Source organism: Chiloscyllium plagiosum, unplaced genomic scaffold, assembly GCF_037043375.1.
Source record: "Chiloscyllium plagiosum isolate Xiang-an unplaced genomic scaffold, Cpla_swu_hap1 HiC_scaffold_14, whole genome shotgun sequence".
In the NCBI taxonomy this organism is placed as follows: Eukaryota; Metazoa; Chordata; class Chondrichthyes; order Orectolobiformes; family Hemiscylliidae; genus Chiloscyllium; species Chiloscyllium plagiosum.
In genome coordinates this window covers 20,993,651-21,019,760 of record NW_028270152.1, presented here as the reverse complement: position 1 = coordinate 21,019,760, position 26,110 = coordinate 20,993,651, and the positions used below count along the sequence as shown (strand labels likewise).

The window sequence follows — 26,110 nt, the reverse complement described above, 5'->3', positions numbered from 1 at the left end:
CAAAGTTCTCTACTTCAGGAGAAATTTCCATCTCTCCTTCCTGTGAAAAGCCAACAAAGTCCAGAGAGCAGTGGGCCACACTCACATGATAGGCTCTCCAGGAGAAGGTGTCATACGCTGAACACACATCAGCCTTCATGTTCCCTTTTAAAAGAATCTTTCATAACTGTAATCCTTTCCGGTCTCTCAATGTTCAGTCACATCATGGCTAGACTGCAAACCTTGAAGATTTGTACCCAATATCTCGATGGCTGAGATGATCATTTCACCACGTGACAATCCTCTATACCATTTTGATTTCACAGAATTGTAACAGTACAGAAGGAGGCCATTTGGCCCATCATGCCTGTACCAGTTCTTCAAATGAGCATCATTACCTGGTACTAATTTACTGCTTTGTTCCCTTACCCTTGCTCACTATGTCCATTCAAATAGAAGGGGTAGGGGGGGTCCATTAGCTCAGTTGGCTGGGCCACTGGTTTGTGTTGCCAACAGTGCAGGTTCCATTCCTGCACTCAAAGAGGTTACCATGATGGTCCCACCTTCATAGCCTCTCCCCTTGCCTGAGGTGTTGTGACCCTCAGGTTGAAATTACTAGCAGACATCTCTCTCTCTCTCTCTCTCTCTCTCTCTCTCTCATGAGATAACAGCTCCATGGTCTTCTTAGGCTGTGACAACTTTGCCTTACAATCCAAATAATCATTGAATGAACATCTGGAAAGTTTCAATTGAACCTGCCTCCACTATACTTTCAGGCAGTGCATTCCAGATCCTAACTACCCAACGAGTGACAAAATCTTTTCTCCTTTGTTTCTTTTGCACGACATTTTAATTTCATTTCATGTGAGGTTACAGGCTGAATAATTTGCGATGAGATTTATCCTCTCCTCTCGGGAATCTGAATCTACAACAAGGGTCCATGCCACCATGACAAGACAATGACATGTTCCAGCAATACGTCCACCACCAGAATTTAATCCGGACAAGATCTACAGCACAGCCCTGAGTGCATGACCAGGTTTGTGGTCATCCATTGTATGCAGAAACTGGCCTCATGAGGAATTGCCCCTCTTCACCACCAGGCAATGAGAAGGGGACGGTGTATTTCAGATGCCACCTAAACTTGGAAGGACTCCGGTCAGCTCATCATTTGATTGCTTTCCTTCAGCTTAACCTTAAGGGTTTTTGTTCTACTTCACCATAATGATTAATGCCAAAATCAAATCCAACATTTTTATTCAACATCTCGATTCTTCCAATAATAATTAGCAGTAATCATTTTAAAACACCCTTCTGCTCAACCTCTGTGTGTGATCTGCAGTTTCTTTTCTGACTCCAGGGCTTCTTAAAAGTTCTTCCTCAGTAGCAACAGTCGGAAGACCATTGACCTTCCACGTGAGGGTGCTTCAGATGCTCATTCCAGTGACTGGGGTGACATTAAGGAGCTGTGGGCCTATAGGACCAGACTGTAAACTGCAACACCTCGGAGTAAGCTGAATCGACCAGTTGATTATGGGGCAGTGGCACTGAATTGGCAGGGAAGCAGGAGTACTCTCATCCTTATAGAATACAGAAGGTGGCACTTACTCCAGCCAAGGCCACTCAACTGGCACTGTACCTCACCAAACCCATGATTCCACAAGCACAGAGCTGCAGGACTCTTGTGACAATTTGATGATCCTTCGGTTTCCATAGTGAAGATGGCAGAAGTGTGAGCCGTTCAGTTTGTCCAAAGCTACATCAAGGTGTGCTACTGTTGTGTTATTGATGCTGACCACTGTTGGGACAGAAGGATTCAAAAGACCTGGACTCCTTTATGCTAGGTAACATTGTGCACAATCTCTTTCATGTTAACCCCTTTTCATTTTCTGGCTGAACAGAAGGATGTTCTCATTCTTTAATGAACTGTCATCATAGAGGAGCCTTCAACGAGATCCTCAGTTATTAGTTTTGTTTGTCTAACACCAGTTGATGTCATCCTTGACTTCTTCCACCTTGTGTGGTTTTGTGTGGTGAGTGACTCATTGGCTCTTGCCTTACGTCATTTAAATTAATAATTGATATATTTCCAGTATATTTTTGATTAACTTACTGTATCTTTAATCTGAATCAATCATACAAAAGCACAGTATTAAAATGGCAAGTAATAAGTGCACTTAGACATGGCCATTAATGTATTTATACATGTTATTATGGAATTAAGTACGTAGCACTAAATTAATGAATTTTTCATTCTGCTGCAGGGAGCAGGTGATGTGCATATATTTTCACAGTTGTGCAGCTGGCAGTCTCTTTTCACTGTAACTGATTCGTTGCTCTATTGTCTGTGAAGTGAAAATTTCCTTCAAATTTCTCCCTGCTCAACAAGACATCTGTCTCGTTTCTCTTTGTATCATCTCTTATGCTCTGTCTGAGCTCAGTTTGTCCATGAGAGGTAATCCCCGTTGCCTTTAACCCATCCCCAGCCATTAAAGTGCCCTTCCTGATCCTCAGATTAACTGATATTGCTCACTGTCCCCTCTCATCAGCACCTGACTCACCAATCACCCCACTTAAAATCTGCTGCTGTTGCACCCCACTTCAAAAACAAATATCTTTCACCCTTCTGTCCTTGCAAATTATTCCCTCATCTCAAGCCTTCCTTACATTTCAGGTCCTTGAACGTTTGGTTTCCTTCTGAACTGGTTGAAAGTTTTTTCCAAATCCCACTCAAAGGCCATTTCAGCTAGGTTTCTTCCTTTGCCACCGTGCTCAAGTAGCCCACATGAGATTCATAAGTGATATCCAATGACATTATGCTGGTGGTAAACAATCCCTCCATATCCTTTTCAAACCATCTGCAGCTTTTGGTCATTCCATCCAACAGAGTATGACTGCACTCACTTGGTTCAATTCCTATCTGTCTAGCTGCGGCTAAAGAAACCTCTATAATGGTTTCTCCTCCCCCTTCAGGCCTTTGGAGCCCCTCAAAGACCTTTCTGTGGCTCTTTTCTGGTATGAATTAGGAGCAGGAATGGTTCACTTAGCCCTTTGAGCCTGCCCTGACATTTAATAAGGTCATAGCTGATTTGATTACTTCACATTCCCAATGACCTTGTACTCTCTTGCTTATCAAGAATCTATTTACATCTGTCTTTTTTTAAATATTCAAAGACTCTGCCACCACCACATTTTGAGGAAGTGTGTTCCAAAGACTCACAGCCCACTGTCAGAAAAAATTTCCCTCATCTCTGTTTTAAACAGCCAACCCACATCAATATATTTCTCCACGACATTATCCCAGAACACAATAGGTTCCACATTGATTGATTGACAAAACTCCTATTAAAATCACTGAATAAATACACATTGTTGTTGTAACTCTCTTTGTTATCTGCTTTTGTCCCTTTGTTTAGTGTTTCTTGGCATTCTGTCCTCTACAATTCTTCTGTATCTTTCACCCTCCTTGACAATTCTTCTGCTTTAATGGCTCTCTTTCCTGTTAGATTAACAATAACAACCTGTGTTTATACAGAAACTTCAATACAATGCCATAAACGTCAAGGCACTTTACAGAACCACTACAAAACAAAATCTCACACCATGCCACATCAGGTCAGATGTCTAAAAACGTCATCAAAGAGGAAGGCTTTAAGGAGTTTCTCAAAGGAGAAAAACAAGGTAGAGAGAGATAGAGAGGTTTAAAGAAGAAATTCAAGACAGTAAGACCCAGACAGATGAAGGCACAAACAATCATCAAGCACTTAGAATTTCAGATGATCAAGAGGCCAGGGTTAGAGTAGTGCGGAGGTCTTGGAGGATTGGAGCAGATTAAAAAGATACAGAGGAGCAAGGCCATGAGGGACTTGAAAACGAGTGAATTTTTATATCAAGATGTTGGTTAATTAGGAGCAAGTATTAGTGAACACAGAGGTGACGGGAGAACAGTTGGTGTAAAATAGGACACAGACAGCAGAGTTTTGGACTTAGCTTTTGGGATTTAGATTAATGTTCAGGGCTACAATTATGATTCACCATAGGGGTTGGAGTTAGCACATTGGGCTGGGATCAGAGTTGGAGCTTTTATAAAGTGATTTGCAAACACTGCCAATGTAATATGTGTAGATTTGCCACCATCAATCCTTCTTACTGATATTAGTTGAGCTAATGGTAGCAAGTTAGGAAGAATTCCCACATGACATATTGGGCAGAGGAATAGTCTCAATCTTCATATCATACTAAATGTTGATTACATAGTACATGTCGTCTAGCTATATTATAGATATGATACATGATTGTCTCGTGTGAGACATCAGACTCAACTTAACAGTAGGCACACAATTTTTTATTTTAAAATATACTTTATTTATAAATTACCTATAAATAAATAAAAATACAAACCAAGGCCATACGGAAAATTCAGTGGAATTTTGACATATCTCATTCCAGCTTCGGTACACATGAATTATAGAGTCATAGAGATGTACAGCACGGAACACAGACACTTCGGTCCAACTTGTCCATGCCGACCAGATGTCCCAACCCAAACTAGTCCCACCTGCCAGTACCCAGCCCATATCCCACGAGACCCTTCCTGTTCATATACCCATCCAGATGCCTCTTAAATGTTGCAATTGTACCAGCCTGCACCACTTCCTCTGGCAGCTCATTCCACACACACCACCCGCTGCATGAAAAAGTTACCCCTTAGGTGTCTTTTATATCTTTCCCCTCTCAACCTAAAACTATGCCCTATAGTTCTGTACTCCCTCACCCCAGGGAAAAGACTTTATCTATTTATCCTATCCATGCCCCTCATGATTTTATAAACTTCTATAAGATCACCCCTCAGCCTCTGATGCACCAGGGAAGACAGCCCTAGTCTGTTCAATATCTCCCTATCTCTCAATCCTCCAACCCTGGTAACATCCTTGTAAATCTTTTCTGAACCCTTTCAAGTTTCACAACATCCTTCTGATAAGAAGGAGTCCAGAAATGCATGCAATATTCCAGAAGTGGTCTAACCAATGTCCTGTACAGCTGCAACATGACCTCCTAACTCCTATACTCAATGCTCTGACCAATAAAGGAAAGCATACTAAACGCCTTCTTCACTATCCTATCTACCTGTGACTCTACTTTCAAGGAGCTATGTACCTACACTCCAAGGTCTCTTTGTTCAGCAAGACTCCCTATGACCTTACCATTATGTGTATAAGTCCTGCTCTAATGTGCTTTACCAAAATGCAGCACCTCACATTTATCTAAATGAAACTCCATCTGCCAATCAAGTTTGTGAGACACGATTTCCCACGCTGTTGACTATCCCTAATCAGTCCTTGCTTTTCCAAATACATGTACATCCTGTCCCTCAGGATTCCCTCCAACAACTTACCCACCACTGAATTCAGGCTCACTGGTCTATAATTCCCTGGTTGTCCTTTCTTGAACAGTGGCACCACGTTAGCCAACCTCCAATCTTCCAACATCTCACCTGTGACTATCGATGATACAAATATCTCAGCAAGAGGCCCAGCAATCATTTCTCTAGCTTCCCACAGAGTTCTCGGGTACACCTGATCAGGTCCTGGGGATTTATCTCCTGTTACGCATTTCAACACATCCAGCACTTCCTCCTCTGTAACCTGGACATTTTTCAAGATGTCACCATCTATTTTCCGACAGTCTATATCTTCCACGTCCTTTTCCACAGTAAACACTGATGCAAAATACTCATTTGGTATCTCCCCCATCTCCTGCAGTTCCATACAAAGGCTGCCTTGCTGACCTTTGAGGGGCACTATTCTCTCCCTAGTTACCCTTTTGTCCTAAATGTATTTGTAAAAACCTTTTCGATTCTCCTTAACTCTATGTCCCCTTTTTGCCCTCCTGATTTCCCTCTTAAGTATACTCCTACTGCCTTTATACTCTTCTAAGGATTCACTTGATCTATCCTGTCTATACCTGACATATGCTTCCTTCTTTTTCTTAACCAAACCCTCAATTTCTTTAGTCATCCAGCATTCACTACAACTACCAGCCTTCCCTTTCACCCTGACAGGAATTCACTGTCTCTGGACTCCCATTATCTCGTTTCTGAAGACTTCCCATTTTCCAGCTGTCCCTTTACCTGTGAACATCTGCCCCCAATCAGCTTTTGAAAGTTCTTGCCTAATACAGTCAAAATTGGCCTTTCTCCAATTCAGAACTTCAACTTTTAGATCTGGTCTATCCTTTTCCATCACAATTTTAAAACGAATAGAATTATGGTCGCTGGCCCCAAAGTGCTCCCCCACTGACACCTCAGTCACCTGCCCTGCCTTATTTCCCAAGAGTAGGTCAAGTTTTGCACTTTCTCCAGTAGGTACATCCACATACTGACTCAGAAAATTTTCTTGTACACACTTAACAAATTCCTCTCCATCCAAACGTTTAACACTATGGCAGTCCTAGTCGATGTTTGGAAAGTTAAAATCCCCAACCATAACCACCCTATTATTCTTACAGATAACTCAGATCGCCTTCCAAATTTGTTTCTCAATTTCCTTCTTACTATTAGGGGATCTATAATACAATCCCAATAAGGTGATCATCCCTTTCTTATTTCTCAATTCCACCCAAATAACTTCCCTGGACATATTTCTAGGAATATCGTCCCTCAGTACAGTTGTAATGCTATCCCTTATCAAAAACACCACTTCCCCTCCTCTCTTGCCTCCCTTTCTGTCCTTCTTGTAGCATTTGTATCCTGGAACATTAAACTGCCAGTCCTGTCCATCCCTGAGCCACGTTTCTATAATTGCTATGATATCCCAGTCCCACGTTCCTAATCATGCCCTGAGTTCATCTGCCCTCCCTGTTAGGTCCCTTGCTTTGAAATAAATGCAGTTTAATTTATCAGTCCCACCTTGTTCTCTGCTTGTCCCTGCCTGCCCTGACTGTTGTACTCACTTCTTTTCTCAACTGCACCAGTCTCAGATTGATCACTTTTTTCACAATCTCCCTGGGCCCCTCCACCTCCGCTCCCCCCCCCATCTTATTAGTTTAAATCCTCCCGAGCAGCTCTAACAAATCTCCCCCCAGTATATTCAGGTGCAATCCGTCCTTCTTGTACAGGTCACTTCTACCCCTGAAGAGATTCCAATGATCCAAAAATGTGAATCCTTCTCCCATACACCAGCTCCTCAGCCATGTATGTATTCATCTGCTCTATCCTCCTATTCCTTTCCCTCACTAGCTTGTAGCACCGGGAGTATTACAGATATTACTATTCTTGAGGACCTCCTTTTTAAATTCCTGCCTAACTCTCCATATTCTTCCTTCAGAATCTCATCCTTTTCCCTTTCTATGTCATTGGTTCTAATGTGTACAATGACCTCCTGCTGGCCCGTCTCCCCCTTGAGAACATTCCGCACCCTCTCTGAGATATCCTTGATCCTGGCACCAGGGAGGCCACAGAAATATCTGTGCCTCGGACTAGAGAGTTCCCTAACACAATCGATCTTTACCATGATGTTACCAGTAAGAACAATTATCGAAGCACCAGTGAGGTCATGGAACACACAGAAAGCCGGGTAGCTCTTCCCAGGGACAGACCTTTACAGCCTGATTGGCAAAGCTTACCTTGTGCTGACACAGATACTAACTGTCTTATATTATATCTCCCCACCACAACCACCCCCGACCTAAGATCTTTTTCCGGTCATTCAATACTTCATACAGTCGCTTAATTAAGCAGGTTCATTACTATCCCAAATCCCTCGAGTCCTCAAATGTATAGGATCATTCAATTGGAGGCTTGTCTACCTATCCTGATCAAGTTATGCGTTGGACTGCAATTAAGTGTGTATCTATAATTTGAGGACAGTGGACTTGACTGTGGATCTCCTCTTGGAATTGATCTGGCCCTTGGCAGTAATCATTGAGTTCATCCCATTACGATGGTGATGAGTCATGATGCTCTCCTGAGACAAGGTTTGATTCCAGTGCATCATTCCTTCTAATGTGCTAATGCACTACCACCATTCTTGAATTGATATGTACTGCATAACTACACTACTATGTTGAGGTCTTTGATCTATGCTGTTTAACTTTATTCCAACCCTGTCAAGGTTTTCGAGTAAAGCCATCTATTATAGTTGGTAGTATTGTTTTGTTCTTTCCAATATGTGTTTATTCTTAATCCATGAGACTTATACGTGGAGTCGATTACTTTTGGATGACAGAGAACTGAAATTTCTTTTACAGCTGATATAAAGCTAAGGCTTTTAGATTTCTCCCCATTAATAGCTCCATTGATAAATTACACTGGACTGCAGTGGAGTTGTAGAAAGTGAGGACTGCAGATGCTCGAGATCAAAGTCAAAAAACGTGGTGCTGGAAAAGCATAGCTGGTCAGGCAGCATCCGAGAAGCAGGAGAGTCGATATTTCAGGCATAAGGCGAAAGTAAGGACTGCAGATGCTAGAGATCAGTGTCAAGATTAGAGTGGTGCTGGAAAAGCACAGCAGGTCAGGCAACATCAAAGGAACAGGAAAATCGATGTTTTGGGCAGGAGCCCTTCATCAGGAATGAGGCTGGGAGCCTCCGGAGTGGAGAGATAAATGGCAGGGGGGTGGGGCTGGGGAGAAGGTAGTAAAGAGTGCAATAGGTGGATGGAGATGGGGATAAAGGTGATAGGTCTGAGAGGAGGGTGGAACGGATAGGTGGGAAGGAAAATTGGCAGGTAGGACAGGTCAGGAGGATGGTGCTGAGCTGGAAAGTTGGAACTGGGGTAAGGTGGAGGGAGGGGAAATGAGGAAACTGTGATGCGAGTGTCCCGAAGATATTCCCTAAAGTGCAGGCACAAGCCCTTCATCAGGAATGTGGGAGCTGCCCAAGGGGACTGAAAGTTAAATAGGAGGGGGGGAGGGAGCTGGGGGGAAGGTAGCTTGGAAGGCAATAGGTAGATGAAGTGAGGGTGATGGTGATAGGTCAGATTAGAAGGTTGAGTGGATAGATGGGAAGGAAGATAGACAGGTAGGACAATTTAAGAGGGCAGAGCCTTGTTGAATGGTTGGATCTGGGATAAGGTGGGGGGAGGAGAGTTGAGGAAACTGGTGAAATTAGTGTTGGTACCATGTCGTTGGAGGGTCCAAAGCTGGAAGATGAGGCATTCTTTCTCCAGGCGTTGAGTGACTAGGATCTGGCGGTGGAGGAGGCCCAGGACTTGCATGTTCTTGACGGAGTAGGAGGGGGAATTGAAGTGATCAGCCACAGGGCAGTAGGATTGTTTGGTGTGTGTGGCCTGAAGATGTTCTTTGTTCATTGTCTACCCAATGCAGAGAAGACCACATCAAGATTAGCGGGCACAGTGGATGAGGTGTTTGGATGTGCAAGAAAATCTCTGCAAGATGTGAAAGGATCTTTTGGGGCCATGGATGGAGGTGAGTGGGGACGTGTGGGCACAGGTTTTATACCTCTTGCAGTTGTAAGGGAAGGTGCTGGGAGTAGAGGGTGAGTTGGTGGGGGGACTGTGCACCCGAGGGAGTCATGGAGGGAATGGTCTCTGCGGAATGCTGATAGGATTGTGGAGGGAAATATGTTTCTGGTGTTGGTGTCTGATTGTAGGTGATGGAAATGACGGAGGATGATGCGTTGTATCAGGAGATTGGTGGGGTGAAAAGGTGAGGATCAGGGGGGTTATATCCTTGTTGCGATTGGAGAGCTGGGGTTCAAAGATGGAGTTGCGGGAAGTGGAGGAAAGGTGCCTGAAGGGATTGTGGATCATGTGGGAGGGGAAATTACGGTCCTTAAAGTAGGAGGCCGTCTGGGAGTGGGGTAGTAGTTTAGTAAGACTTGAGAAGTCTGTATTCTTTTGTGCGAGGGTTTTGAATGTTTGTACTCTGTGTTTCCTTTCTTCCACTGTTTGGGAGGATACCTTGGTGAATTAATGACATGTTGGAACTCTGAATGGATCACAAAGTTCTCAAATGTCTTGTTGGCAAATTGTGGTCCATTATCAGACTGAACCACATCCAGGTTTCTATGAATAACAAATATTTTGTGTAGTGCTTTGACAACTGGGACTATTGTACTGGAGTACAATTTCTTTACTTCAGTCCATTGGGAGTAATAGTTAACTATTATTAGGTAAGGGATTCTGGATTAGTGGTGCTGGAAGAGCACAGCAGTTCAGGCAGCATCCGAGGGTACTGCTCCTCGAATGCTGCCTGAACTGCTGTGCTCTTCCAGCACCACTGATCCAGAATCTGGTTTCCAGCATCTGCAGTCATTGTTTTTACCTATTATTAGGTAAGGGCAGCCTTCAAACATAAGTTGATCACTCTCCATGTGTTCCCTTAGACTAGTGGGAAGGATTGTATGAATTATTTGCTCCTTGGATGCTGCCTGATCTGCTGTGCTTTTCCAGCACCACTCTAATCCAGACTCTGAATTATTTTCTTTGTAAGGCCGTAAGACACAGAATCACTATAGTGCAGAAGCAAACCATTCTGCCCATTGAGCCACACAGACCCATCCCCTACCCTATCCCTGCATAATCCACTTTGACTGCACACCCCTGAATACAATGGACAGTTTAGCATGGCCAATCCACCTAATGTGCACATCTTTGAACTGTGGGAGGAAAAGAGAGGAAACCCATGGGGAGGGCCAAGGGTAAAATCGAACCCAGGATTCTGGTGTTGCAAGACAGAATTGCTCACCACTGAGCCACTCTGCCATATGTCAGAGCATAAGTGGGCCATTCAGTCTATTGAGTCCATTCTGCCGTTTAGTGAGATCTGATAATCCTCAATTCCATTCTTCTGCCTTTTCCCCATAACCCTTCATTCCCTGACTGATTCAGGGAGTTATCTATCTCAGCCTTAAACATATTTAATGACCCAGCCTTGAGAGTCTTCTGAGTTAAAGAATTCCACAGATTCACCACACTCTGGGTGAAAGAATTCTGACCAAATCTGTCTTGAAGGTGCAACTCCTTACTCTGAGAATATGCCCTCCAGTCCTAGACTATCCCACAAAGCGGAACAACCTCTCCACATCTACCCTGTCAAGTCCCCAGAGAAACCTGTATGTTTCAATACCATCTCCTCTCATTCTTGAGTAATAAGCCCAATCTTTTCACGCTCTCCTCAGAAGAAAATCTCTCTTACATGGGACTAACCGAGTGAACATTCTCTGGTGGCTACCAATGGCATATTCGCTTTGTGGCTAAGAATGATATATGATTACGAATCCGTTATGAAACCTTCTACCTGCTTAGTGAGCTGGCCATCATTATGGAAGCTCAAAGTCTAGCGCTACATTTGGTGTCCTTGAAGTATCTTGTCAAGGACATTGTTTCATAGCGAGGAAGGGATAATGAGTCTGTCACTAAAAACCAATAAGTCAATAGTGAAATGTTGTCTGTGTTAGAAATAGATTTTTATAATAAAGGCACTGAGTTTCTTTTCTGGATAGACTGTACAGTTCTGATGTATGGCAAGACATTCAGCATGGAGAAAGTGAGGACTGCAGATGCTGGAGATCAGAGCTGAAAAATGTGTTGCAGGAAAAACACAGCAGGTCAGGCAGCATCCAAGGAGCAAGGAGCAGGAGAATCGACGTTTTGGGCATAAGCCCTTCTTCAGGAACGTCGATTCTCCTGCTCCTTGGATGCTGCCTGACCTGCTGCGCTTTTCCAGCAACACATTTTTCAAGACATTCAGCATGCTTTTTCTGCTTGTCTCTGAGCAGTTTAAGCTTAGGTTGTGTTGTTGGCCATGATATTCTTGCTGTTTGAGTTTGCCTGATGTAAAATTCCCAACAGTCATTCTGGAGAGAATACTTGATAATGCCTGCAATTTTCTTGACACATTTTGGTCATATATGCAATTCTCATGACATGAAAACAAAACTGGTGTATTCATAAAGACATTTTTGCAAGTTATTTTTCATCAATTTTAGAACCATTGATTTACAATTGGTTTTTATAAGAACTTATGAGACCCAGTATGTAATCTCTCATAGGCCCAAGTGCTTCCTTTTCAGTCATTTGCATTTTGATTTTCTATATCAGATAATGTTTGGGAAGCATAACATCATGGTTTTCATAGCATCTTATAATAAATGCTAGGAGAATAACTGTGGTTGAGATATCTGCAGCAAAAGTAGTCAGGATGGTAAAGGGCCAAGATATTGGAGAAAGTCAGCATTTTATGAACCTTCTCTTTTTAATGTGAATCCCAACACTAGTTTTGACCCTTTATGAGTAAATGTCTCAAGGTTTTGGTTGTGTTTGTCAAATAGCATAAACATTTTCATAACTGATTTACGATTCCTAGAAGTCTGAATTTGGAGTGGGAAATTCTTTCACTGTCTGTGTTTTTGTCCATTTTTGTCAACAATATCTCCCAGTAATTGGATAGAGTCTTTAGGGAATTCACATTTCCCATTGATTGGGGGCCTTGCTATCTGCAACCTTTTCCTGATTATTGTATGTACTGTTGGGTTATGAATTTCCATCATTTCTACATGGCTCGAAATATTTGTTATTCATTCAGTAGACTTTGACAGTTGAGCCAGTATTTATTGCCCATCCCTTGAGAAGGTGGTGGTGAGCTGCCTCCTTGTACTACTGAATTGTTTTGGTGTAGTTATACCCACAACACAGTTAGGGAGGATTTGGGCCCAATAAAGGAATCGTGACATTTCCAAGTCAGGAGGGAAATTGCAGGTGGTGGTGTTTCCATGTGTGTTCTGCTCTTGTCCTTCCAAATGGCAGTGGTCATAAGTTTGGAAGGAGCTGTCTTAGCAGTACCATCTATATGGCATCTAACACCCTCCAATTCTTGTAGAATGCTTGACATAGTCAGTTTGATGATATCTGGAGGCGAAGCAATTCTAAAGGGCAATCTGTTGAAATAATATCTTCCAAAGAAAGTGACGAATATGGCAGAGAGTTTGGACTTGTCATCTATTGGGATGTAGCAGAAACTAGACCTAGAAATTGGAGGTGTCGTGGCCAGCAAAGAAAATTATCTCAGAATAAAATGGGATCTTGATTCAATGGGCCAATGGGCTGTGGAGTTACAGATGGAGTTTAATTTAGGTTAATGTGAGGTGCTGCATTTTGGAAAGGAAATTAGGGCAGGACTTATACACTTAATGGTAAGGTCCTGGGGAATGTTGCTGAACAAAGAGACCTTGGAGTGCAGGTTCATAGTTCCTTGAAAGTAAAGTTGCAGGTAGATTGGATAGTGAAGAAGGTGTTTGGTATGCTTTCCTTTATTGGTCAGAGTATTGAGTACAGGAGTTAGGAGGTCATATCGTGGCCATACATATCATTGGTTAGGCCACTTTTGGAATATTGTGTGCAATTCTGGTTTCCTTCCTATCGGAAGGATGTTGTGAAACTTGAAAGGGTTCAGATTTACAAGGATGCTACCAGGGTTATAGGATTTGATCTATAGGGAGAGGTTGAGTAGTTTGGGGCTATTTTCCCTGGAGCATTGGAGGCTGAGGGGTGACCTTATAGAGGTTTATAAAATCATGAGGGGCATGGATCATGTAAGTAGACAAGGTTCTTTCCCTGGGGTGGTAGAGTCCAGAATTAGAGGACACAAGCTTAGGGTGAGAGGGGAAAGATTTAAAAGGGACCTAAGGGGCAACCTTTTCATACTGAGGATGGTGCATGTATGGAATGAGCTGCCAGGGGAAGCGGAGCAGGCTGGTACAATTACAACATTTAAAAGGCGTCTGGATGGGCACATGAATAGGAAGGGTTTAGTGAGATATGGGCCAAGTGCTGCCAAATGGGACGAGATTAATTTAGGATATCTGGTTGGCATCGAGGAGTTGGATCGAAGGGTCTCTTTCCATGCTGTCCATCTTTATGACTTTATGAATCGAATTAGAATAAGGTTTTATTGTCACATGTACGCAAGTATAGGGATATAGGAGTACTGTTAAAAGTGTACAAAGTCACCATTCCCAGCACCATCATAGGCACAAAACTAACTAGGTACAAAACCTTACATACAAAATCCAAAAATAAAGAAATAAATTAGAAGTTCAACATTACAGTCCTTCCTTAGCCATTGGCCTGAAGTCGCTCCACACCGGCTGTTCTTCCCGAGAGGGCTCACTATCCCTGCACAGCTGACCACTGTCCGGACTCTCCAACCCCTTCACCGCTGACCACCGTCTGTACTCTCCATCCCCTTCACCGCTGACCACTGTCCGAACTCTCCATCCTCTGCACCGCTGACCACATCTGGACTCTCCAAACCCTTCACCGCTGATCACCATCCAGACTCTCCACCCCCTTCACCGCTGACCACCGTCTGGAGTTTCCATCCCCTTCACTGCTGACCACCGTCTGGACTTTCCATCCCCTTCACCGCTGACCACCATCTGGACTCTCCATCCCCTTCATCACTGACCATTATCCGAACACTCCATCCCCTTCACCACTGACCACCATCCAAACTCTCCATCCCCTTCACTGCTGACCACTGTCCGAACTCTCCATCCCCTTCACGGCTGACCACCATCCAAACTCTCCATCCCCTTCACCGCTGACCACCATCCAAACTCTCCATCCCCTTCACCGCTGACCACTGTCCGGACTCTCCATCTCCTTCACCGCTGACCACCATCTGGACTCTCCACCCCTCCACCGATGACAATTGTCCGAACTCTCCATCCCCTTCACTGCTGACCATTGTCCGAACTTTCCATCCCCTTCACCGCTGACCACCATCCAAACTCTCCAACCCCTTCACCGCTGACCACTGTCCGGACTCTCCATCTCCTTCACCGCTGACCACCATCTGGACTCTCCACTCCTCCACCGATGACAATTGTCCGAACTCTCCGTCCCCTTCACCGCTGACCACTGTCCGGACTCTCCATCTCCTTCACCGTTGACCACCATCTGGACTCTCCACCCCTCCACCGATGACAATTGTCCGAACTCTCCATCCCCTTCATCGCTGACCATTGTCCGGACTCTCCAACCCCTTCACTGATGACCACTGTCCAAACTCTCCATCCCCTTCACCGCTGACCACCATCCAAACTCTCCATCCCCTTCACCGCTGACCACTGTCCGGACTCTCCATCTCCTTCACCGCTGACCACCATCTGGACTCTCCACCCCTCCACCGATGACAATTGTCCGAACTCTCCATCCCCTGCACTGCTGACCATTGTCCGAACTCTCCATCCCCTTCACTGCTGACCACTATCCGAACTCTCCATCCCCTTCACTGCTGACCACTATCCAAACTCTCCATCCCCTTCACCGCTGACCATTGTCCGAACTCTCCATCCCCTTCACACTGACCATTGTCCAAACTCTCCATCCCCTTCACGCTGACCATTGTCCGAACTCTCCATCCCCTTCACCGCTGACCACCATCTGAACTCTCCATCCACTTCATTGCTGACCATTGTCTGAACTTTCCATCCCCTTCACCGCTGACCACCATCCGAACTCTCCACCCCTCCACCGCTGACCACCGTCCAAACTCTCCATCCCCTTCACCGCTGACCACCATCTGAACTCTCCATCCACTTCATTGCTGACCATTGTCTGAACTTTCCATCCCCTTCACCGCTGACCACCGTCCGAACTCTCCACCCCTCCACCGCTGACGACCGTCCAAACTCTCCATCCCCTTCACCGCTGAGGTGGATTATTGCAGTCACTGCCTTATTGAATTGTGTAAGATTAATGCATTTCCGGTTTAAGAATCCATAAACAGGACTGTCCCAGCAGACCCTCTGTTTCTGCCTGCTTCTGCCCCACAGAATACATCTTCGACCTCGCATCAATTATCTTGTCCCAGGGTCCCATCTGTTTCCACTACACAGTGATTCCTCTGACACTTTACGTGAGTTTCAGAGTTTCCAGTTTCCCGGCTCCAGCCACCTCCTCTTTACCATGGATGTGCCATCTCTTTACACATCCTTCCCCTATAAGGATGATCATGATGTGGAGGAGTGGTGTTGGACTGGGGTGGACAAAGTCAGAAGTCACACGACACCAGGTTACAGTCCAACAGGTTTATTTGAAACCACAGGTTTTCAGTACAACACTCCAAAAGTTCTAGCTCCATCTATCATACACCTCTCCCCTCCCTTGTCCACCTTCCACAAGGATCATTTCCTCTGGGACACCCTGGTCCACTCCCAACGCACCCCACAGCCCAATGGCACCTTTCCCTGCAACTGCAGGAGGTGTAACACTTAATCGCTTACTTCCTCCCTCCTCAGTATGCAAGGGCCTAAGCACATCCTTCAGATAAAGCAGCGCTTTACCTCCATTTCACTCAACCTCGTCGGATGCTGCCTGAATTGCTGTGCTCTTCCAGCACCACTGATCCAGAATCTGGTTTCCAGCATCTGCAGTCATTGTTTTTACCTCTTTTCACTCAACCTAGTCAACTGCATTTGCTGCTCACAATGTGGTCTCCTCTACATTGGGGAAACAAAGCATAGACTGGGCGATCACTTCGCAGAACACCTACATTCTGCTCAAAGAAGAAAGACCCTTAGCTTCCAGTTGCCTGCCACTTTAAGACACCACCCTGTTCCCTGGCCAACATCTCTGTCTCAGGCTCGCTGCAGCACTCCTTTGTTGTTCTTGCTGAAGAACAACACCTCATTTTCCCCTTGGGAAACCTACAGCCTCCTGAGCTCAATATTAAGTTCAACAACTTTAGGGCTTGAGCTACTCCCATGTCTTTACCTAAACCCCATTTTCCAGACATTGTTATCACATAATCTGCTATTACACACAACTCATTGTTAGCCACTGGATTAGTGGTGCTGGAAGAGCACAGCAGTTCAGGCAGCATCCAAGGAGCAGCCACTGACAGTCCCTACTAATAGCTATTCATTGTCTTAGACTAACTGTTATCCACTCCTTTACCTGTCCAACTGCTCTCCTCTCTCTTTGGGTTCTAGCTCCACCTATCATATACTCCTTACCCTCTTGCCCCACCCTATCTTCTGCATAAAGATCAACATTTTCTGAGCAACCATCAGTCCTGAGAAAGGGTCACTGGATTTAACTCTGATTTCTCTGCACAGATGCTGAGAGACCTGCTGACATTTTGCTTCTAGTTAAATTGCATCTAAGCTCTCATGTTGTCTCATGTGAGACATCAGGTTCAACTTAAGAAAAGTATAACCTGAGCTCTAGTTAGGTCACACTACCCAACTTTTGAAGAACACGTGGAAAATAAATTAACATCTCCCAAAATAACTTCCAAGAAAAGTTCTTTGTATGCTGAAAGGCAGAGCTTATTTTGTGAAATCAAAAACCCATTCAGGTACTAATTTGCCTTATTATAACAATGTTAGCCTGTTCTTGCTGGCTACCTCTCTGCCAGATGACTAGTCAATTTGTTGTAAGCTTACATTGCAACCACACATCTGAAACAAACTCTCATTTTCATTGTACAGAGTGTCTAAGCTGTCAAACTCCCCTGTCTCTACTCCAACTATCACTATTTTTTGATCTGGACAAAAGATAGAAGCCTTGACCACACCAGTTCTCAGTTTAGTGCTGTTGGAAAGTGCCATGCCATAATTTATTTTTATTCTCTCAGGGGACATAGGAGTTGCGAGCTGACCAGCATTTTATAGCCTGTTCCTAGTTGCCCTTGAGAATGTGGTAAGCTGTCTTCTCAAACTGCTTCAGGTAACATCCTGTAGATTGCCCCACAATGCCCTCAGGGAGGGCATTCCAAGGTTTCGATCCAGCAACAGTGAAGAAACAGTAATAAAATTCCAAGTCAGGATGATGAGTGGCTTGGAGGGAAACTTGAAGGTGATGGTGTTCCCATGTAACTGCTATCCTTGGCCTTCTAGATGGAAGTGGTTATGGGTTTCGAAAGTGCTGTGTATTTCTGGTGTGAAATCTTTGGTGTATTTCTGAAATGCATTTTGTACATTGCTGCTACTGCATTGGTGGTGAAGGGAATGAACAATTGTGGATATGATAGCAATGAAACATGCTGTTTTGTCCTGGATGGTGTCGAGCTTTTTGAGTGTTGTTGGAGCTGCACCCATCCAGGCAAGTGGAAAGTATTCCATCACAATCCTGACTTGTGCCTTGTATATGGTGGACAGGCTTTGGGTAGTCAAGAGGTGAGATACTCATTACAGGATTCCTGGCCTCTGATCTGCTCTGTGTTTATGTGAGTCCAGTTGAGTTTCTGGTCAAAGTAACACCTAGTATATAGATTATGGAGGATTCAGTGATGGTAACACTGGTCAATGCCAAGGGAGAGATGGTTAGAATGTCACTTATTGGTGATGGTCATTGCGTGGTATTTGTGCCGTGCTAATATTAATTGTCATTTGTCAGCTGAAGCCTGAATGTTGTCCAGATCCTGTTTCATTTGAACATGGTCTGCTTCAGTATCTGAGGAGTCACAAATGGTGCTGAATATAATGCAATCATTATCAAGTATCCCCACTTCTGACCTTATGATGGAGGGAAGGTTTTTGATGAAGCAGCTGAAGATGGTTGGGCCCAGGATACTTCTCTGGGAAACACTTGCAGAGGTATCCTGGAACTGAGATGACTGGCGTCCAATAACCACTACCATCTTCCTTTGTGCCAGGTATAACTCCAACCAGCAGCGTGTTTGCCTCTGATTTCCATTGATTCCAGTTTTGCTCAGGCTCCTTGATGCCACAAATGGTCAAATGCAACCTTGATGTCAAGGACTGTCACTTTCACCTTACCTCTAGAAGTCTATGTTTGAAGCAAGGCTGTAATGAGATCAGGAACTGAGTGACCCTGGCAGAATCCAAACTGGGTGTCACTGAGCTGGTTATTGCTGAGCAGGTGCTGCTTGATAACACTGTTGATGACACAGTCCATCATTTTACTGGAGCAGTAGTTGGCCAAGTTGGATTTGTCCTGTTTTTTTTGTGGACAGGATATACCTGGTCAATTTTCTACATTGTTAGGTAAATGTCAGTGGCTCTGAGTGCAGAAAAGTCTTCTATTCTAATGCCTGAATGTTGTCAGGGCCATAGCCTTTGCACTATCCATTGCTTCCACCATTTGTTGATATCATCCGGAGTGAATTGAGTTTGCCAAATCCTGGAATCTATGATGTTATGAACCACTGGAGGACACCCAGATGGATCATCCACCTGGTACTTCTGGTTGAAGATCATTGTGAATGCTTCTGCCTTAACATTTGCACTGATTTGTGGAGCCCTCCTCCAGTGAGTTGTTTAATTGCTACCACCATTCATGACTGGATGTGATAGGACTGCAGAGCATAGATTTGATCTGTTGGTTCTGGGAAGCTTAGCTCTACAATTCAGTTTTCAGTGCCGCTCCTGGTGTGCCCTCCTACAATTGCTAGGGCTAATTTCCTAGCTTGATGGTAATGGTAGAGTGGGGATTTGCCAGACCATGAGGTTGTAGATTGTGCTGGTGTACACTTCTGCTGAAGTTGATGGCCCACAGTACCTCATGGATGCCCAGTTTTGACTTGGTAGTCGTGTTCAAAGTCTGTCCAATTTAGCACAGTGATAGTGCCACAGTACACGATGGATGGTATTCTCAATGTGAAGGTGGGACTTTGTCTGTATGAAGACTATGTAGTGGTCACTCTTACTGATACTATCATGGTCAGATGCATCTGCAGCTGGCCAATTGGTAAGGATGGGGTCAAGTATGTTGATTCCTGCAGACCCAGTCTAGCAGCTGCGTCCTTAAGGATCCAACCAACTCAATTAATCGTGTAGCTGCCACACCACTCTTGATGGACATTGAAGACCCCTATCAAGGATATATTTTGTGCCCTTTCCGCCCTCAGTGCTTCCTCCAATTATTGTTCGACACAGAAATGTTCTGATTCATTACCTGAGGGAGGATTGTATCTGCAGCTTTCTTTACCCATGTTTAAACTGATGCCATGAGACTTCATGAGGTTCAGGACTCCCAGGGCAACTCCCTCCTGAGTCTATACCATTATACTACTAGCAGAGATGCCAATGAGACAGGACATATCCAGGGATGGCGATGGTGGTGTCTGGGACATTGGCTGTAAGGTATAATTCTATGAGTACGTCTGGGTCAGATTGTTGCTTGACAACTCTCCAAATTTTGACACTAGCCCCCAGCTGTTAGGAAGGAGGACTTTTCAGGTCCAACAGGGCTGTTCTTGCTGTTGTCATTTCCTGTGTCCAGTTAAAATCAGGTGGTCCGTCTGGTTTCATTTCTTTGTTGAGACTCCATAGCGATAAATACAACTGAGTGGCTTGCTAGGCCATTCACAGGGCATTTGAGGGTAACCACAATGCTGTAGGTCTGGAGTCATGTGTAAGCCAAAGTAGGTGAGAATGGCAGATTTCTTCCCTTAAAGGGCATTAGTGAATCAGATGGGCTTTTCCAGCAACTGGCAGTGGTTTGATAGTCATCATTAAATTCTTAATTTCGGATTTTGTTTCAAATTGAATTCAAATTCCACAATTCAAAGTCTGGTCGCTAGAGCATCAGCTGAGTTTTCTGGAATAATAGTCTAGCAGTAATACCACAAGGCTCCTGCATCCCCTGTGATGCTGTAGTTGCTTGAATGGCCCATGGTATGAGACCACACAAATTATCAATCAACTTGACAGTGACATATAGTGGTAATTTTAAAGACTAGGTGGTAACAAACATAGAGATATTTAAAATCCATTTATTCATCCTTCTTTCATTTTTCTGTTCAGCTTCAAAGGTAGTTTACACTGGCTTCACTAGAGTAGCCCTTTAATTCTGAATGCTTCCACAGTATGCTGTTCTATTTATTCCTATTAGCTTTCCACTCCCTGTCTTTTTATAAAATCTCTGACCATCTCCCTTTAATTTCTTTGTATGTATGTGTCTCATTTTATATCATGGTTTTTTTTCCCAGTGGCTTTGAATTAATTCTCATTTCCCCTTCCCCCACCTCACCCTAGTTCCAAACTTCCAGCTCAGCACTGTCCCCATGACTTGTCCGGACTTGTCCTACCTGCCTATCTCCTTTTCCACTATCCACTCCACCCTCTCCTCCCTGACCTATCACCTTCATCCCCTCCCCCACTCACCCATTGTACTCTATGCTACTTTCTCCCCACCCCCACCCCCACCCTCCCCTAGCTTATCTCTCCACGCTTCAGGCTCTCTGCCTTTATTCCTGATGAAGGGTTTTTGCCCGAAACGTCGATTTCGAAGCTCCTTGGATGCTGCCTGAACTGCTGTGCTCTTCCAGCACCACTAATCCAGAATCTGGTTTCCAGCATCTGCAGTCATTGTTTTTGCCTCTTTGAATTATTTCTGACTTAGTTTCTACCTCTGCCTCTATGTCTTTTCTTGTCTATATGTGCATTGTGTCTCTCTAAATTCCTTTCCCCTTCTTTCTCCCTAGTTAAATAAAACAAGTACACAATAATCCATTCTATTCTACATTGCATACCACTGTTGCTGATCAGTCCTTGCCTTTGTCTGAATAATTGAGTTTCTTTATTGCTGCTGTGAGTTTATTTAAATTGGATCCACTTGTTTTTGAAAGGTTGTGGATGAATAGAGCTGGTTGCAGCTTTGCATTAATGTATTATTTGCACCAGTTCGCTTTCTCTGGAAAATCAGGTTTTGTAATGACGTAATTAACAGAGGATTGCCTTTCCACCTGTACCAATTCTACCAGCAACAGGAAGAACTGCTATTCCAGCCTAACATTGTAAGGGAAAAAGACAGTTTAAGGATTGCATGAGAACGGAACTGCCACGTTATAGCAGAATTGACTGTATTTACAAATGAGTGCACACACACTTTGCAAAACCAGAGGAAAAAGGAAGATGGACAAAAAGGGACACGCACATACAAAAACGATGAGGAGATAAAAAAAAAGAGATGACAAGAAGAAGACAAGCGAGAAGGAGAAAACCACACACTTTTCCTGAAAAGATTACTGAAGCACAGCAGCTAGGACAAGACAGAGACAAGTGAATAAATAGGAAAGAAGTTAAGAACAAAGCAAGAGAGTGAAAATAACTGGAGCATGTAAGAGAAATACAATTTTACAAAGACTCAAATGAGGAAGTAAAGGGCAAGTGTTACTCAAACAGGCAAAGGATGAAAGGAAAAGTGAGAGCCAGGGAAAGAGAAAATTAATGGTCACTAACCTCTCAATATGGACCGAAAGCACTAGCTTTCGGAGCGCCGCTCCTTCATCAGGTGGTTGTGGAGTAGAAGACCGTAGGACACAGAATTTATAGCAAAGGTTTATAGTGTGATGTAACTGAAATTATACATTGAAAAACAATCTAGGTCTTTTTTTAATTTATAGCTTCAGTTACATCACACAATAAACTTTTGCTATAAATTCTGAGTCCTATGATCCTATACTCCACAACCACCTGATGAAGGAGCAGCGCTCTGAAAGCTAGTGCTTCCAAATAAACTTGTTTGACTATAACTTGGTATTGTGTGATTTTTAACTATGGACATCATGACAGATATATTGATGAGTTTGAGGACATGTAGGCTTTATTTTTCACAGAACAGTAAGGGTGCATGTAGCCTGCAAACTATAGAACAGAAACATGAAAATCTATCCTGGATATTGGAAATCTGAGAATTTCAAACCCTCCAAACCCTTTCTATTCATATACCCATCTAGATGCCTCTTAAATGTTGCAATTGTACTTGCCACCACCACTTCCTCTGGCAGTTCATTCCATACATGTACCACCCTCTGAGTGAAAAGGTTGCCCCTTAGGTGTCTTTTATATCTTTCCCCTCTCACCCTAAACCTGTGCCCTCTAGTTCTGGACTCCCCGACTGCTATCCATGCCGCTCATGATTATATAAACTTCTATAAGGTCACCCCTCAGCCTCCGATGCTGCAGGGAAAACAGCCCTAGCCTATTCAACCACCCCTAGAGCTCAAATCCTCCAACCCTGGCAACATCCTTGTAAATCTTTTCTGAACCCTTTAAAGTTTCACAACATCTTTCTGATAGGAAGGAGACCAGAATTGCACGCAATATTCCAACAGTGGCTTAACCAATGTCCCTGTACAGCCGCAACATGACCTCCCATCTCCTGTACTCAATACTCTGACCAATAAAGGAAAGCATACCAAACACCACCTTCACTATCCAATCTACCTGCGACTCCACTTTCAAGAAGCTAAGAACCTGCACTCCAAAGTCTCTTTGTTCAGCAACACTCCCTAGGACCTTACCATTAAGTGTATAAGTCCTGCTAAGATTTGCTTTCCCAAAATGCAGCACCTCGCATTTATCTGAATTAAATTCCATATGCCACTTTTCAGCCCAATGGCCCATCTGGTCCAGATCCAGTTGTAATCTGAAGTAACCCTCTTCGCTGTCCACTACATCTCCAATTTTGGTGTCATCTGCAAACTTACTAACTGTACCTCTTATGCTCGCATCCAAATCATTTATGTAAATGACAAAAAGTAGAGGACCCAGCACCGATCCTTGTGGCACTCCATTGGTCACAGGCCTCCAGTCTGAAAAACAACCGTCCACAACCACCCTCTGTCTTCTACCTTTGAGCCAGTTCTGTATCCAAATGGCTAGTTCTCCCTTTATTCCATGAGATCTAACCTTGCTAATCAGTCTCCTATGGGGAACCTTGTCGAACGCCTTACTGAAGTCCACATAGATCACATCTACTGCTCTGCCCTCATCAATCTTCTTTGTTACTTCTTGAAAAAACTCAATCAAGTTTGTGAGACATGATTTCCCATGCACAAAACCATGTTGACTATCCCTAATCAGTCCTTGCCTTTCCAAATACATGTACATCTTGTCCCTCGGGATTCCCTCCAACAATTTGCCCACCACCAACGTCAGGCTCACTGGTCTATAGTTTCCTGGCTTGTCCTTACCACCCTTCTTAAACAGTGGCACCACGTTTGCCAACCTCCAGTTTTCCAGCACCTCACCTGTGACCGTTGATGATACAAATATCTCAACAAGAGGCGCAGCAATCACTTCTCTAGCTTCCCACAGAGTTCTTGGTTACACCTGATCAGGTCCTGGGGATTTATCCACCTTTAACCGTTTCAAGCCATCCAGCATTTCCTCCTCTGCAACCTGGACATTTTGCAAGATGTCACCATCTATTTACCTACATCTGGATCAGTGGTGCTGGAAGAGCACAGCAATTCAGGCAGCATCCGAGGAGCTTCGAAATCGACGTTTCGGGCAAAAGCCCTTCATCAGGAATAAAGGCAGAGAGCCTGAAGCGTGGAGCGATAAGCTAGAGGAGGGTGGGGGTGGGGATAGAGTAGCATAGAGTACAATAGGTCAGTGGGGGAGGAGATGAAGGTGATAGGTCAGGGAGGAGAGGGTGGAGTGGATAGGTGGAAAAGGAGCTGGGCAGGTCGGACAAGTCCGGACAAGTCAAGGGGGACAGTGTTGCTGGAGGTTAGAAACTAGGATGAGGTGGGGGAAGGGGAAATAAGGAAGCTGTTGAAATCCACATTGATGCCCTGGGGTTGAAGTGTTCCGAGGCGGAAGATGAGGCGTTCTTCCTCCAGGTGTCTGGTGGTGAGGGAGCGGCGGTGGAGGAGGCCCAGCACCTCCATATCCTCGGCAGAGTGGGAGGGGGAGTTGAAATGTTGAGCCACGGGGCGGTTTGGTTGATTGGTGCGGGTGTCTCGGAGATGTTTCCTAAAGCGCTCTGCTAGGAGGCGCCCAGTCTCCCCAATGTAGGGGAGACTGCATCGGGAGCAACGGATACAATAAATGATATTAGTGGATGTGCAGGTAAAACTTTGATGGATGTGGAAGGCTCTTTAGGGCCTTGGATAGAGGTGAGGGAGGAGGTGTGGGTGCAGGTTTTACAGTTCCTGCGGTGGCAGGGGAAAGTGCCAGGATGGGAGGGTGGGTCGTAAGGGGGCGTGGACCTGACCAGGTAGTCACGGAGGGAACAGTCTTTGCGGAAGGCGGAGAGGGGTGGGGAGGGAAATATATCCCTGGTGGTGGGGTCTGTTTGGAGGTGGCGGAAATGTCGGCGGATGATTTGGTTTATGCGAAGGTTGGTAGGGTGGAAGGTGAGCACCAGGGGGTAGGGTGGAAGGTGAGCACCAGGGAGCCCCAGGGAATCTGGTTTCCAGCATCTGCAGTCTTGTTTTTACCTCATCTATTTACCTTCCTTATCCTTTTCCACAGTAAATACTGATGCAAAATATTCATTTAGTATCTCTTCCATTTTCCGTGGCTCCACACAAAGGCCGCCTTGCTGAACTTTGAGGGGCCCTATTCTCTCCCTAGTTACCCTTTTGTCCTTAATATATTTGTAAAAACCCTTTGGATTCTCCTTAATTCTATTTGCCAATGCTATCTCATGTCCCCTATTTGCCCTCCTGATTTGCCTCTTAAGTATACTCCTACTTCCTTTATACTCTTCTAAGGATTCCCTCGATCTAACCTGTCTATACCTGACATATGCTTCCTTCTTTTTCTTTCCCAAACCCTGAATTTCTTTAGTCATCCAGCATTCCCTATGCCTACCAGCCTTCCCTTTCACCCTGACAGGAATATACTTTTGCTGGATTCTTGTTATCTAATTTTGAAGGCTTCCCATTTTCCAGCCATCCCTTTACCTGCAAACATCTGCCTTCAATCAGCTTTCGAAAATTCTTGCCTAATACTGTCAAAATTGGCCTTTCCCCAATTTAGAACTTCAACTTTTAGATCTGGCCTATCCTTTTCCATCACAATTTTAAAACGATTAGAATTATGGTCGCTGGCCCCAAAGTGCTCCCCCACTGACACCTCAGTCACCTGACCTGCCTTATTTCCCAAGAATAGGTCAAGTTTTGCACCTTGTTGAAACTTTATTGCTGGAACAGCACAGCAGGTCAGGCAGCATCCAGGGAACAGGAGATTCGACCTTTCGGGCACAGGCCCTTCCTCAAGGGCCTGTGCCCGAAACGTCGAATCTCCTGTTCCCTGGATGCTGCCTGACCTGCTGTGCTGTTCCAGCAATAAAGTTTCAACTTTGATCTCCAGCATCTGCAGACCTCACTTTCTCCTCCAAGTTTTGCACCTTCTCTAGTCGGTACATCTACATACTGAATCACAAATTTGTCTTGTACGCGCTT

The 26,110-nt window shown here is 44.5% G+C and overlaps 1 protein-coding gene across 5 annotated transcripts in view; it reads left to right on the top strand.

Moving 5' to 3' along the window:
* Positions 1-26,110, top strand: part of LOC122558870 (uncharacterized) — a 104,317-nt gene that overhangs the window by 29,933 nt on the left and 48,274 nt on the right. The window contains exons 1-2 of one of the 5 annotated variants that reach the window (XM_087994125.1): positions 856-1,823; positions 9,302-9,403. The exons of 1 other annotated variant lie outside the window; for it this stretch is intronic. In XM_087994125.1, the coding sequence (XP_087850251.1) occupies positions 1,817-1,823; positions 9,302-9,403 (109 nt within the window). In that variant the 5' untranslated portion in view covers positions 856-1,816. Of the gene's footprint in view, positions 1-855; positions 2,013-9,301; positions 9,404-26,110 lie in introns of those variants that run through there. 3 more of the 5 variants (XM_087994127.1, XM_087994126.1, XM_043707750.2) reach the window with 3 other exon arrangements.